The 17,214-nt window shown below is 36.3% G+C and overlaps 1 protein-coding gene across 1 annotated transcript in view; it reads right to left on the reverse strand.

The window, feature by feature from the left end:
- Window positions 1-16,712, reverse strand: part of LOC110447939 (calpain-9-like) — a 62,222-nt gene extending 45,510 nt beyond the window's left edge. Inside the window, exon 1 of the mRNA XM_021493930.1 lies at window positions 16,015-16,712. Coding sequence (XP_021349605.1) covers window positions 16,015-16,188 — 174 coding nt within the window. The 5' untranslated portion in view covers window positions 16,189-16,712. The remainder of the gene's footprint in view (window positions 1-16,014) is intronic.
- Between the last annotated feature and the right edge of the window lie 502 nt (window positions 16,713-17,214).

The following is a 17,214-nucleotide window of genomic DNA, read 5'->3' on the forward strand; positions in this document are numbered from 1 at the left end:
GGGATGGGGATAGTAGTACACAGGAGCATGCTTCCATCTGATCATGATCAATATTATCAAAAAAAATCAAAAGGCTTAATGTCTATACAAATCAACAATGACAAACATTTATTAGAATGACATGTATGGTGATTGCGTTCGATTTGATAACTGTTAATATAAGTCTTGATATGAGTACCTTCCTATACCCCACCCCAAACACTCACAGTCAACCTTGAATAAATACCTGACACACTTACCTATACACACTCACTCTCACACACATTACGCAGTCTACCGTTTGAACGATGAATATTTATGGATGAGCCTTTCCCTTTAGTGGAGCATGTAGCCGTCAATGCTTGCGTCTACGGCACTAGACCACATTGAATATGCATGAGGAAAAATGAGCGACGTCGTGTTGTACGTAAACGTCAACGGCACTAGACCACATTGAATATGCATGAGGACAAATGAGCGACGTCGCGTTGTACGTAAACGTCAACGAATGATGACGATGTCTATTTCAAGTTAATGTTGTCATGCCATAATAAACAAGAGGCCCAGGGGCCTTAATAGCTCACCTGGTATTTTATTTTTCAATTTAAAACCTGCTGAGTACCATTCAGGTTTATCAAAGGAGTACAAGTAACAAAGTTGCATCTTCCATTTATAAATATTCAATTCCCTTTGCCCAAAGATTCTCTAAAACAAGTTTGGTTAGGTTAAAATCCCTTCAACGGTACAGAAGGAGAAGGATCTTTAATGTTTTCCTCTATTTTCCCTAATGGGCCCCACTAATCTGCCCCAAAGAAGGGGAATCCACACACCTCAGTTTAAACAAAATTGATTCTTTTCTCCCTAAGCATGCTTCAGACTGCATTTGGTTTAAATCCCTTCACTTGTATAGTAGGAGAAAAAATAAATCCTCTATTTCCCCTATTGGGCCCCGCTCCAATGCCGCCAGAAGGCCCCCACCCTCCGTTTATACAAACTTGAGTCTCCTTTGTCCAAAGATGCTCTAGGACAAATTTGGTCAAAATCCTTCAATTGGTTGAGGAGAAGATTTTTAAAGATTTACCTATTTTCCCCTATTTGGCCCCGTCCCTCTGCCCCCAGGGGGACCATACCCTCCGTTCATACAAAACTGAGAACCCTTTGGCCAATGATGCTCCAGACCAAATTTGGTCAAAATCCCTTCATCGGTACAAAAGGAGAAGGATATTTGATGTTTTCCTCTATTTCCCCTAATGGGCCCCACCCATCTGCCCTTAGAAGGAGGCCCACACACCTCAGTTTATACAAAATTGATTCTTTTGTCCCTAATCATGCTTCAGACTGCATTTGGTTAAAATCCCTTCACTTGTATAGCAGGAGAAAAAAAATCCTCTATTTCCCCTATTGGGCCCCGCCCCTCCGCCCCCAGAGGGGCCACACCCTCCGTTTATACAAACTTGAGTCTTCTTTGTCCAAAGATGCTCTAGGACAAATTTGGTCAAAATCCTTCAATTGGTTGAGAAGAAGAACATTTTTAAAGATTTACCTTTTTTCCCCTTATTTAGCCCCGCCCCTCTGCCCCGAGGGGGGCTATACCGTCCGTTTATACAAAACTGAGAACCCTTTGGCCAATGATGCTCCTGACCAAGCTTCAGACTGCATTTGGTTTAAATCCCTTCACTTGTATAGTAGGAGAGAAAAAATCCTCTACTTCCCCTATTTGGCCCCGCCCCTCTGCCCCCAAAGAGGCCACACCCTCCGTTTATCCAAACTTGAGTCTCCTTTGTCCAAAGATGCTCTAGGCCAAATTTGGTCAAAATCCTCTGAGCCATTCAGGACAAGTAGCATTTTAAAGGAAAAAGTTGACGGACGCCAGACGCCGGACGACGGACGACGGACGCTGCACCATGGGATAAGCTCACTTGGCCCTTCGGGCCAGGTGAGCTAAAAACATTGTTTCGCTTAGTAACATGATTAGAAAATTACATATCAAAACAAAACAAAGGCATTCTATAATATAAATATTCTGTGTTTACATGACATTTCATATCAATGGGATTTGTTTTGAGAAAATATTTCTTAATTAAACCCACGCAGTTCCGGGGGGGAAATATGATGCATGATTAAATTGTGTCACCACGGATATTTAATCTTAAAAAGCACATTTAATTATTTATTAGTTTTCAAATCATTCCTTTTTTTTTTAGATTTATGACGTACATCTGTAGTTTCCCTTTCGCAGACATCGTCACACAATCCAAAAACACGATTAGATTTGACGGCAGATACTGTGTCCGGCTTATGGTATTTCAGTGAGATTGTATTGGGTCACTCAGTGGCTCTATCATCTGTAGTCACAGTCTTTATGTGATCTCAGCTGTTGCAAGGACACAAAACCCTTTTAAAAACGTACTGAGTCTCAACTGAAAGATCAGTCATCAGTCTTTAATTCTTGGAATTCATATAATCAATGGGCTTTATGCTCCTCGCCTTTTGTGTCAACTGTAGATTAGACGACCAATTCGGATTTCCAGATTTTCAACATTTTGGCACCCAGCATCGTCGATGAGTTTTACAATGACGAAACAGTTGTATGGTGCTATGTAACTGAATCAATTACCAAACGTCACGTGTGTAATCACGTGTGTATGTGCGTCTTACGTTTTTCTTTGTATAGGAAAGGAGACATTTTGGTAATTTGATTGGGAAAATTCAGATTTAACAAAACATGAATTGGGAGGACAAGAGCAGTTACATTTTTAAAAATGTGTAATGTGTTGGCAAACGTTAATTGAATTATTATTTAATGACCCGAGTCGACGTAATTTCCCACTTTGAAATTACTGTCAACGTACATTCTGTATAGTAAATATAACAATACAAACCACAGTGCCAACACTAAACGCCAAAGCTAGCATTCAATGTCAATGCCATCACGCTCTGCTCATCTTAACTCTATCCGATGCCAATAAATAATTTATTCACTTTACATGAAACACAGAAAGGGTGAGCAGGTGACCTTTTCAACAATGACATAATTCTCCGGTGTATGTATAAATAACATTATTGATAGAGACTTTGTCTCGCGCTGTCTTTGTTCGTCACGACTATATCCTCAAGGTGATGGGATCTATGGGAAATATATCACGAATTGCATAACGTGTCAGTCATTCTTACTAAATAATTCAAAGAATGCGAAGATACTCATGCTATTTTATTGATTTTAAGAAATACCAAAACAAAATGTACGCACTTAATTGCACCATTTTCTTTAAGAACATAATTGTCTCAAAGATTAAAACACCGACAGTTTTCTCAAACTAATTGTTTATTTTTTAAATTGATTTTTTTATTTTTTTTTATTTAGAGTCGTTGCCAGTCAAAACAACTAGTGCAGAAAATGAAAATATAAGTAACAGAAGCAAGAATAGACAATGACGTACATATGTGTATGACCTCTGTAACAGTTACGCCCACGTTAGGACCCGGGAAATAATGATAGAAATACTGAACATTGCTCTCGCAACCATATACTAATGGAATACTCGATGTTTTTTCCCCTGATGACTATATCAGCCTACCGAGATACTGGTCGCTCTCTGCCGACTCGGCGAGGAAGAGTTGTCCCTAGCTCATTTGGTAGTGTGTAAGGGTTAGGGTTAAACAAGAGTGTTAACCCTAACCCGAAACAAGAGTGTTAACCCTAACCCGAAACAAGAGTGTTAACCCTAACCCGAAACAAGAGGTCCCGGATTTGAACCCTAGCGGAGGCATTGAAAAATAATAACCTCTATTACATATGTGCAAAACGTGTTCACTGTGTTAAGTAGACGTCACATTAACATCATAAAGGGTCGACTATCAAGGTTATTGTATAACTTATCTGACTTTTTTAAAGTTTAGATTTGGTCGTTGCTGTGGTTATTATTTAATCTTATGATTTGTTAGCATACTTGTGTTTGTCTTTGTCAGGAAAGACATGTTACAACTACTTCCAGGTTTTATTATGTTGCCATCTATTTTCATTTCTTTTGTTTTTTTAACTGTTGCATTGTATATATTTTTAATATAATTTTGAAGCAACCTCTTAAGTTTCGAAATCCCATCCTTGTAGATTGTTAGTTCACCTACGGTTTATAGTTGAGGGGTGTATGACAATTCTACTTTCAAAATCAAGGGTCATCGAGTTTTATCTTGCCTTAACGTGAGTAGCCGGCATATACAACAACAGCCATACCCTTCACAGTTGCTGTCAATCGAATGATTATTTAAAAAATACGAGGAGCTATGGTTATTTTCAATTATGAAAGCAGTTATGAAGTTGCCATTCATAACGCCAGTGAAAGAAAACAAATCGTGATTGTTATGTTAAGTATAATAACAGATAAATCAATATCAACAGAGGATCAAAGGGTAAATGATAGTTAAGCGTTCGCATTTGTTTAAATATAACTCCGTATTAAAATACTATGAATGGTGTCTAAATACAGTTATTGGCAAAAGTATTTCTGAAATTATTTTTTACTGCTCGATCGCCAAACTTTAGAATTTCCTTTCAATGACAGTATTATAGGAACAAATAACCATTACACTTGAATTTTTTTTAACTAAATATAACCAAAACAGCAGGAACCTATCTAAAATATGCATCAGCAAACAGTCTTGAGGGAAGGACATGTATATTGACTAGATATATTTAAAACTTCTTTTTTGTATCAAAATCGAGGATTAAGTGTCCATCCGATTTCTGTCACATTTTATTTCGAGACTCCATTGTCACGATTTCAATGCGTCAAAACACCGGAAGCAGGGTCCGGGGATTGCCGATCGAAAACACTTTGCAGGTCCTTGGGCACGACTTTTGAGAGGAGTTATGACATTATGGCATAATGCGGGAGGAACACTACCTTGGTGACGTGGTGTGAAAACATGAGGTGTTCTCTATCAACACGCGCATTGAATTTCGACTCCCGCCCAGGTGCTTTGAGTAAGGTCATATCTGTACTATTGGGTTATCGGCATAGCTTGATCAGTAAGCTAATCTGTGGATAACCTAGAATTTCGTTAATTTGGAGAGTGTCCTCTTCCTGTTTTTGGTCACTCCATTGTTCCTGGGGTTTTTTCCCGTATTGTTTTCATGTTCTCATATTGTCATCAGATATTGATTCTGCGGTATAATTTGTCCTAGTGAATTGACGCAGTGGAATATTTTGTCCAAGTGAAATGACGCTGTGGTATATTTTGTCCTAGTGAAATGACGCTGTGGTACATTTTGTCCTTGTGTGTTGACGCTGATGTACATTTTGTCCTAGTGTAATGACGCTGTGGTACATTTTGTCCTTGTGTGTTGACGCTGTTGTACATTTTGTCCTAGTGTAATGACGCTGCATTATATTTTGTCCCAGTATGACGACGCTGCATTTTTTTTGTCCCAGTTTGTTGACGCTGTGGTTTATTTTTTCCAAGTGTGACGACGCTGTTGTATATTTTGTTACAGCTTAGTGACGCAGTGGTATATTTTGTCCTAGTGTGACGACGCTGTGGTATATTTTGTTACGGTTTAGTGACGCTATGGTATATTTTGTCCTGCTGTACTGACGCTATGGTATAGTTTGTCCTAGTGTGTCGAAGCTGTAGTATATTTTGTTACAGTTTAGTGCCGCAGTGGTATATTTTGTCCTGCTGTACTGACGTATGGTATATTTTGTCCTAGTGTGTCGACGCTGTAGTATATTTTGTTACAGTTTAGTGACGCAGGGTTATATTTTGTCCTGCTGTACTGACGCTATGTGATATTTTGTCCTTGTGTGCCGACGCTGTTGTATATTTTATAACGGTTTAGTCACGCAGTGGTATATTTTGTCCTGCTATACTGACGCTATGGTATATTTTGTCCTTGTGTGTCGACGCTGGTGTATATTTAATAACAGTTTAGTGACGCAGTGGTATATTTTGTCCTGCTGTACTGACGTATGGTATATTTTGTCCTAGTGTGTCGACGCTGTAGTATATTTTGTTACAGTTTAGGGACGCAGGGGTATATTTTGTCCTGCTGTACTGACGCTATGGTATATTTTGTCCTTGTGTGTCGCCGCTGTTGTATATTTAATAACAGTTTAGTGACGCAGTGGTATATTTTGTCCTGCTGTACTGACGTATGGTATATTTTGTCCTAGTGTGTCGACGCTGTAGTATATTTTGTTACAGTTTAGTGACGCATTGGTATATTTTGTCCTGCTATACTGACGCTATGGTATATTTTGTCCAAGTGTGTCTACGCTGTAGTATATTTTGTTACAGTTTAGGGACGCAGGGGTATATTTTGTCCTGCTGTACTGACGCTATGTGATATTTTGTCCTTGTGTGCCGACGCTGTTGTATATTTTATAACGGTTTAGTGACGCATTGGTATATTTTGTCCTGCTGTACTGACGCTATGTGATATTTTGTCCTTGTGTGCCGACGCTGTTGTATATTTTATAACGGTTTAGTGACGCAGTGGTATATTTTGTCCTGCTGTTCTGACGCTATGGTATATTTTGTCCTTGTGTGTCGCCGCTGTTGTATATTTAATAACAGTTTAGTGACGCAGTGGTATATTTTGTCCTGCTATACTGACGCTATGGTATATTTTGTCCAAGTGTGTCTACGCTGTAGTATATTTTGTTACAGTTTAGTGACGCATTGGTATATTTTGTCCTGCTATACTGACGCTATGGTATATTTTGTCCAAGTGTGTCGACGCTGTAGTATATTTTGTTACAGTTTAGTGACGCAGGGGTATATTTTGTCCTGCTGTACTGACGCTATGGTATATTTTGTCCTTGTGTGTCCACGCTGTTGTATATTTAATAACAGTTTAGTGACGCAGCGGTATATTTTGTCCTGCTATACTGACGCTATGGTATATTTTGTCCAAGTGTGTCTACGCTGTAGTATATTTTGTTACAGTTTAGTGACGCAGTGGTATATTTTGTCCTGATGCACTGACGCTATGGTATATTTTGTCCTTGTGGGTCGACGCTGTTTTATATTTAATAACAGTTGAGTGACGCAGTGGTATATATATTTTGTTACAGTTTAGTGACGCAGTGGTATATTTTGTCCTGATGCACTGACGCTATGGTATATTTTGTCCTTGTGGGTCGACGCTGTTTTATATTTAATAACAGTTGAGTGACGCAGTGGTATATTTTGTCCCGCTGTACTGACGCTATGGTATATTTTGTCCTAGTGTGTCAACGCTGTTGTATATTTTATAACGGTTTAGTGGCGCAGTGGTATATTTTGTCCTGCTGCACTGACGCTATGGTATATTTTGTTCTTGTGTGTCGACGCTGTTATATATTTATAACAGTTTAGTGACGCAGTGGTATATTTTGTCCTGCTATACTGACGCTATGGTATATTTTGTCCAAGTGTGTCGACGCTGTAGTATATTTTGTTACAGTTTAGGGACGCAGGGGTATATTTTGTCCTGCTGTACTGACGTATGGTATATTTTGTCCTAGTGTGTCGCCGCTGTTGTATATTTTAGAACGGTTTAGTGACGCCTTGGTATATTTTGTCCTGCTGTACTGACACTATGGTATATTTTGTCCTAGTGTGTCGACGCTGTTGTATATTTTATAACGGTTTAGTGACGCAGTGGTATATTTTGTCCTGCTGCACTGACGCTATGGTATATTTTGTCCTTGTGTGTCGACGCTGTTATATATTTTATAACAGTTTAGTGACGCAGTGGTATATTTTGTCCTGATGCACTGACGCTATGGTATATTTTGTCCTTGTGGGTCGACGCTGTTTTATATTTAATAACAGTTGAGTGACGCAGTGGTATATTTTGCCCCGCTGTACTGACGCTATGGTATATTTTGTCCTAGTGTGTCGACGCTGTTGTATATTTTATAACGGTTTAGTGACGCAGTGGTATATTTTGTCCTGCTGTACTGACGCTATGGTATATTTTGTCCTAGTGTGTCGACGCTGAAGTATTTCTTTCCAGTATAGTGACGCTGTGGTTAATTTTTTCCAATACCATGTTGCATATTTTATTCTAGAGTATTGACGCTGTGGTAATTTTGTTTTATTTAACCTAAAACATTTTTTTGCTAAAATCCATACAGATAATCAAACAACAGGTTCTTGAGTATTTTTTCTATAAGTTTCACAAATGAAATACAATAATTTGGCATATTTAATACTTTCAATGGCCTTATCAAGTTCACGGAGGGGAGTAGTGTTCCATGTCAGGTACGTTACGACAGAGGGGTTAAATCACCCCGGGGAGTAGTGTTCCATGTCAGGTACGTAACGACATGCATGAACATTCCCCTTGGAGAGCACGCGCGTCAGACGTCAGTGCAATTTCTAATGTTCAAAGCGAAGCCTTGCTGTTACCGCGTCTGTATCATACTTTTATATTAATTGGTGATTTCCGTTGTGCATATCTTCTGGGAAGTCCAAACGATAGGTCACTACTGTAGCAGAAATTAATGAGAGAATTTCACGAAAGGGAACATTTAAAACACATATAACACAATATAGTTCATAACACTAATTAATTAATCTTACATATCCTCACTTAGTGGTAGTATATGAACAATACACTCCCTCTACAGGGTCACCATATGTGCACTTCCCTTCATTATGAACCATTTATGTAAAGTATTGTCAGCTTAACGAAAGCTTTACATACAATTTCTTTATTTTTCACACTGAAATATTGAAATTCAAAGATAAAACTCTACTTGTGGAGCTTAAAAATGATCACTTACAGGGTGAATATAACAGATTATTTGTTTATTTTCAGATATTTCCACAAAATACAATAACAATAAAATCGATATATTAAAATTTTGTATAACGAGAAAACCTAACAAGGCTTAAAACAGATGAAATTCTGTTTAATTTTTTTAAAACCAAATTTCGAAAAGTAACGCAATTGTACGTGTTCCTGGTGCGACTTCAGCTTTGGGGGATGTTTGCTTTTTCATTAATTCTGCAATTTGTCTAATTGTTTAATCTCAACCGTTTACAATCTACTTCTAAATATAACAAAGTTATGATATTTAATCAATGAATTATCTTATTGAGTTAGTCAATTTATGCTTGTATAGTTTTTGCAGGCATCTAGTTTTATGAAAGTAGGCATTTTACTTTTAAAATAATTTCATTGTCTACTTAGATATCTTAAACAACTTTTACTCTTTTTGCGCATGATCAAAGTGTATATCCAATGGCTACCACTTCATATAAGGAAAAATGGAGTATGGACCTCCCAGCTCTAAAGCGATACAGGTTGGTAGTTTGAATGTAGTACATGTATATTGCATGAACTTTTATACTGATGTCCTATTGTCGCATTGGGATTCCTGATGTTTGACCAACAATCCTGAGATGTCAAGTAAATTTCCCTGCAGAGTAGTAAAATAGACATTATACGAAGTATTTGTTATCCATACTTAATCACTATGTTTATATATATTGGCTTTCAGTGCGTCAAGAATTCTCTTTCATGTTCCAGTCGCATTGCTAAAAACCGAAATAATATTCTTACATTTCGATAAAAAAGAATAATACAATACCACAACGTCAACACACAAGATAAACTATTAACGGGTTTGATAGAGGATCTGAGTTGACACCGAAACGAAAGGAAACACAGCATTACCATCGGTGTGACCGGAGATAAACCCAGGTGTCCAGGAAGGGTAAGCGTCTCCTGGCCCACATTAGTCTCCCGCTATGTTGTGTACCATCAATCACGTGGAAAACAACAACGGAGTAAATGACACTTTGGCTGTTTCCTCTTATTTTTGTGTTATGATACAAAGGGCTATGTTTAGTTTAGACCTATTTTTGCACCACGACCCTTCGAAACTAAAAACGTTCATTAGAACTTTCAAAATCGTTGTACCTTTAACTCTAAATACTTTCCCCTAGCTATTATGAAACGATTTCAATATTTTAATTGCTACTAGCTGAAATGAAAATGAAGTAAAGTAATTTAAATATTAAATCATTCATGCCAATTTTTCATATTTTCCCTCAAAACTACAGCTCACATACTTGAACAAAATGAAGGGCCAATAATTATAAAACTACCGAAAAGTCGGATGACTGCTAATGAGGTTGATAATCACAAAACGTGTTTATCTGAAATAAGTTCAGTTCATAGCTTACTATAAACTTCAATGAAAAACATCCTATTGCTACCAGACACACTTCTCCTCTGGTGTTTTCATGTCGAGACCCGTCGTGTGTCTCCTCAGTCACTAGTACAATGTATACGATGTTTTGTACCTAATACGAGTTTCGAATAGTCCTCATGTGTTGACGCTGTGGTGTGATATAATTCTTTATTTACCTTCGTGCGTACATGTAAAAATATAATCGATAATGGCCAACTAGAATGAATACTGTAACGTGTACTTAATTAAAAATGAGATTCATATTTGTTCTGGAGAAAATCTAATTTATCCAATTCGGCGCAAAAAAAGAAATTGCTTTGACATTGCTTTACATGATTAAACTTTGATGCAAATTAAACGGAAATATTCAATCAGCAAGGTTTTGGAGGTCAAAAGAGTGAATGTAATAATATGAATTCATGAAAATTTGAAATCCATGCAGTGCAGTTTTGAGAATTAAAGTAGCTAATTGTTTATATAACAGTATTACAATCTAGGTACTTTCTAGGCTAGATCAGTCTTTTGTGTTCATGTTGAAAGCTCCCTATTTTAAGCATAGTCTTTATCGAGAATATTTTCCTTGTCGTATCTTGATAACTTTAAAAGTCCATTAATGTTGAATTTGTATCGTTTGTATTTTCACAATTATAAAAAAAAAATGAAACAAAGTATTGATTTCCTGGGATTCGAAATGGTCACATTCGGATACTAACACTAACTTTTTATATAATTTTGTTACATGACATTTAATTTGAAAAAAATGACATAATAAAATCATCACGTTAATAAAGTCAGATACAACTAAATGATGTATTGATTATTACGTCATTGGTTTGTGTGAGAAAATTACGTCGTTTTCTCAAAAATTGATGACGTTACTCTCACAAACAAATGACGTAACAATCAATACCTGCTCACAAGAGCAGATAACTCTGCAATACGCAAGGCTGGAATATATCATGCCAATGTTGGCAAAAACATTCTTTACATGTTTAAAACTGTTATCTAGGAGAATTAAAAGCACAATATAACACAGATACTAGTCGATGGCCTCAAACGTTTCGTTTATGACGTACGTTATAAATTACGGCATAACTCTTTCTTGTAAATTCATTTCATTTCGTAACACATAATAAAATATCCAGGTGATTCCATTTTTGTCCCAGTTATGGATACACGACATAGAAGTTGTGTATAAACAAAACAATTATCTCACGTTTATTTTCGTGAAATACAATCCCCGCGGGGTTCTTATGTAAACTCATTTATCTAATTAAGAACTCACGTTCAACGTTAGCTAAAAATTCTATATTTCTGGTCTGAGCTTGGTCGGGCAACGTGACCTCTCGCTATTTCTCGGTGTTAACATTGCGTTATGACTTATTAATAGGCGCGTTTCATGCCTGTCGAGTAATTACCCTACATTATAAACGTGGAAGCGACTTTGAGATACACGGCGCTAGTGTTACGTCGTTTCGGGCTATGCGGTAATGGTTGTGCTGTCGATACAATTAAATCATTCCTGGAAATCGAGACGTCCATATTTTTATCTAAAACTATCTGTTTCATAACAGACACAACCTTTAAGGGGGAAAGGTAGTCTACATGGAAAGCTATATGTTGAGCAATGATCTTTCCAATTATAGTTTTGTTCATGTTCATTCCAATTAATGAGCATCCATACCTTCTATAGTCTGGTTTGTTTATAGAATTCCTATTTCTAAAATACTTCAATGTCGTAAAAAAAAATATTGTGATATTTATTAACATAAAAAGACAGTTAACGTTATGTCGTGAAAATACAAAGTTTTAAAAAAATATCACCGAATATGGCAAAATATCAACAAATATAAATGAGCTTCAAAATAAGGATGGACTTCACAGTTTTTGTCGATGACTAAAATCATACCCATTGCCAAATTTAAGACTTTAAATTATAAATGTAACGACGTCACAAATTGATTACGTTGATACATTTATTATTTAAAGTCATCAGTCATGCATTGTTATTCTTCTTTTTGTACAGCGTTTAGTCGTGATATCACAGAAATGACTCATTACGCGCTTTATATGATACACTTAATATCACAGAAAGGACTCATTACGCCCGTTATATGATACATTAAATATCACAGAAAGGACTCATTAAGCCCTTTATATGATACACTAAATATCACAGAAAGGACTCATTAATTAAAAGCCATTTATATGATACACTAAATATCACAATAAGGACTCATTAAGCCCTTTATATGATACATTTAATATCACAGAAAGGACTCATTAAGCCCTTTATATGATACACTAAATATCACAGAAAGGACTCATTAATTAAAAGCCATTTATATAATACACTAAATATCACAGAAAGGACTCATTACGCCCGTTATATGATACACTAAATATCACAGAAAGGACTCATTAACCCCTTTATATGATACACTAAATATCACGGAAAGGACTCATTAAGCCCTTAATATGATAAACTAAATATCACAGAAAGGACTCATTAAGCCATTTATATGATACACTAAATATCACAGAAAGGACTCATTAAGCCCTTTATATGATATACTAAATATCACAAAAAGGATTATATATATAAATACGGTGATATATCTAGAACATACAATAAAGTTGAACATGTTTCTGACACCGGAGAATATCGCCCACATCCTTGTCTTTACGCATGCGTCAACACCCCCTCCGTAACGCCCCCCTGTAACTTTCCTCCCTGTTTTACCGCTAGCTCACGTATCATCGTTAGTATTAAACCGAGCTAAAAAAGTGTCTACAAAACTATATTAGACTAGGGTTTCAATGAAATAGGGCCTAGTGATAATCAGGTGCGATATATTACTATCTGTAAAAAGAGTTGTTTCTATTTTTAGATATTAATAAAGCGAGGTGACCAAGGATCCGTGTTTGCGTTATTGATACTTTTGTATTCAGACCAATAATAATATCAATCAATAAAAATATACAAACAGCACTATATATCTATTTTTATCTATTTTGCTTCATATCTAATTAACTAATACATTATGTTACGTATGATCGTGTTCTTGTACATTTTGCACACCGACGATTTTGACAAAGAATCAGTTTATATCCTTCTCTTATAGTAACGGAAGCTAAACAAAATATCATACCGGCTCGCGCTTATTTAGATAATTTTGATATCAAAAACAAGAGCTGCGTTTTTAGAAATCGTAATGAATAATAAAATATTTTCCGAAATTATCATATACGTTGATAATGTTTGAGTTTTATGTCATTGAAACAAGTGATACATACATACAACATCCAAACGCAACAGCATCGTGCTGTTTCGTATTGTATGGCTTCGAATTTGGTCCGGAAGATTCAGATTGGATTTACGCAGGGCTATCTGCCACCCTACCTCTATCACGGCACCGACAATACCATACAGTGTAGTACCTATAGTTATGAGAGCCACGAAACGTCTATGTATAGGCTAATGGTAGCATTAACGTGGTGAACCAATTTACAAGGCTTTGCGGTCGGCTTCACTTGTATAAGATACCAGTAGTTTTGTAAATTCTTGTAAAATCAATTGTGTTCTTACAGCTTTACCATGTATTTAGTGTTTTCAAACTGAATTGAAGGTCTAAAAGGAGACCGGTAGCAAGGGCTGTTTAATGTGAGAGTGGGGACCACCTCAGTGACCTAGTCTTGGCGATGTAAGATATTAGATTCTCATGTACTGAGAAACCCCAAACAATGTCAGGTTATTTATATGGAGCTACTGTTGGTCACCATCAATAATGGATAAAGATTGGTAAAGCAACTTCGCGCAGGAAGAAAGGCCTGAACATCCGAATGAATTCCTAAAATGCCAAAAAGATAATCGAAAATTTGGTAATTGTTACTAAAAATAATAGAAAAGAATAAACCGATAAAGAACTTAAGAGATATAAAATATACGCCAGACTGGTGTTCTGGAAGCCGTGTGAAACTGGAATTTAAAATGCTTGTTAACAAGTCTGAAGTAATTTCCAGTCATCTCAAATGTTATAATAACCGTTATTTTAGAAGTAAAAAGTAAGCCATCATCAGCGTTACTTAACAAAAAAGTGGAACTTCAATTTCTAAATGTTCTGAAATACGGCTTAATGTTGAAGGATTCTATAAAACCCGTTATAACGGTACACATTTAAAACATTACGACTGCAACAAATAAGGTATCACTTAGTTAGTAATTGGTGTACATTTTCACTTAACTAGTAATTGGTGTATATTTTGTATCACTTAACTAGTAATTGGTGTACATTTTCACTTAACTAGTAATTGGTGTATATTTTGTATCACTTAACTAGTAATTGGTGTACATTTTCACTTAACTAGTAATTGGTGTATATTTTGTATCACTTAACTAGTAATTGGTGTATATTTTCACTTAACTAGTAATTGGTGTATATTTTGTATCACTTAACTAGTAATTGGTGTACATTTTCACTTAACTAGTAATTGGTGTATATTTTGTATCACTTAACTAGTAATTGGTGTACATTTTCACTTAACTAGTAATTGGTGTATATTTTGTATCACTTAACTAGTAATTGGTGTACATTTTCACTTAACTAGTAATTGGTGTATATTTTGTATCACTTAACTAGTAATTGGTGTATATTTTGTATCAGTTAGCTAGTAATTGGTGTACATTTTGTATCACTTAACTAGTAATTGGTGTACGTTTTCACTTAACTAGTAAGTTGTGTACGTTTTCACTTAACTAGTAATTGGTGTACAATTTCACTTAACTAGTGTAATTGGTGTACATTTTCACTTAACTAGTGTAATTGGTGTACAATTTCACTTAACTAGTAATTGGTGTACATTTTCACTTAACTAGTAATTGGTGTACACTTTCACTTAACTAGTATTTGGTGTACATTTTGCCAGAATAAGTTCCAGCTACAAGGTTACGGCCAATATCGCACGATATTCCACCAGCAGAGTAACACACCATATGATTTTAAAACCAACAAGAAATACTGTCACTAATTGCCCTCTGTATGTAGAACTATTTATAATATATAAATCCTCGATAATACTTTTAGATACACGTGTTACTATATACCTGCAATATTTCATTACAATTAATACTAAAAATGAGTTAAATATTCTGCATTAATAACGAACCCTTACGCTCCACATACAGCCGAATGGCTTTTTTTGTGAATTTGTATCCGGAATATATTTTCTAGATAATAATACTCAAATGTAGATTTAAAAATTCTATGCTTTAAAATAAATGTTAAATAGTCGTTCTTATTGGTATTGTAAAACATTTTTCATTTCCTGTAATTTCTAAATAAGATGTCTTTACTTATTTTTGTGTTTATTATATGTCTTTCCTCTTAAGACATAGGCGAGATACATACATCTGATGTATTCGTGAAATTCTATTATCTTCTTTTTGCCCGCCACATTTACTAGGACATCCGCAAGAAAATGGAAAGTTCTTGTTTTAATTCTTTTATCCGCTACACTCACTCAACATGGCCCCTGATCACATGCAACCACAATTAATACATGAAGCCATGTTGTGGTCAAGCATGGATTTGTTCTGATTATCCATAACAGTCTTTATTGATGTCCAAAATGTGTAGCAAAGAATACATAAATCAAAATTTTGGATTAATTTATACAATATTATTAATTATGTGCTAAGATGTTTTAAAATAAAATGTTATTTGTTAACGAATACGTTATTTTCGTTTTTTGGGTTAATACGCCATTGTCAGGATTAAAGGTACCACTCGTGGCCTTCCCTGCCATTACCGAGAGCTACTGATTGTAATAGGAAGTTAACACTCACCCGTCCTCCCCCACCACTACCGGGGGCCGCCACGTTTGTCCAGTTCCTAGGGGTGACACGTTTCTCTAATACACATTCATAGGGTTCCTTTTCTTTTTTGCTGCTCGTGGTTATTCTTGGTATGGGCCATTGCGGTTTGGTTTTCCGAGAGGAAACCGTTATGGTACATCCCATGTGTTGGCTGGAGTGTGGTCAGTCCGTGAAATCCATTTGTTGGTCTGAATATGAACAGTTCGTTAATGTCTCTCTCGCCTTCCTACGATCCTCAGTCGACACTTTAAGTTCCATTGCACTAAAACATTAACACATCAAATAGTATAATTAACGCCCGACGACGCTTCCCAGGTATCAGCAATTCTCGGTAGCAAATATTCCACGAAAGAAGTTTGTAGCACCCAGTGTCTCTGTGTGGCGTGCTGCGAGTACCGTACTCTCCAAAACCTCAACAAACCTACTGACCAATCAATACGGTAAACAAACAATACGATTAAAACAATTAACTGAAAAAGTTCACTGTGAGTTAGTCTGCTGTGTATTGAGAGATATACTTTGGTTGTGTATATTGGGATGTTACTGAGCACTCACAATCCAACCCAAATTGTCACACACTACAAAGTGTCAAACCACGTTCACGGCTGGACACTTTCATTGCTGTTTGTCAGTGTGCTACTTCAAACCCAGCATCAGTTGCAGTGCACACGAACGTTGCTCAGGTGACAATCCAAATACACCACGTGTTTATATTGCCGTTACCGCCAATTTTCAGCGCTAGCAGACGACAGAAACATAAACGTCACATCTACTAGTACATACCCACTGACCATGGAGGGTTGTAGGGCTTCCTATTTGTGACGTTTTCTCTTTTGGCATTCAACTCTGCCTTAGAATCTGGTAGTATGCCTGCTTTAGATATTGCTTATCTTATCTAACTGATTTTGATTATTATGTGTATAACAGAGATGGGTTTTTCTTATTGTTCACTTATTACAAAATCAATGTCTTAACTTGCAGACGATAGTGCTGTGCAATGTCAGGTATGCATGGTCTCCACTACCTAATGCATGCTATTGATCGGCGGCGTGGATAATAAGTGGTAGGACAACTTGGGTCCCGATCAATTGGCTGCCTTCACCTGGGTGACGAATTTGACAATACTTAATTAATACCACTGAAATGATTATCGATAGAGGCGTATTTATT

Source organism: Mizuhopecten yessoensis, unplaced genomic scaffold (genome assembly GCF_002113885.1).
Source record: "Mizuhopecten yessoensis strain PY_sf001 unplaced genomic scaffold, ASM211388v2 scaffold3689, whole genome shotgun sequence".
NCBI classification, from domain to species: domain Eukaryota; kingdom Metazoa; phylum Mollusca; class Bivalvia; order Pectinida; family Pectinidae; genus Mizuhopecten; species Mizuhopecten yessoensis.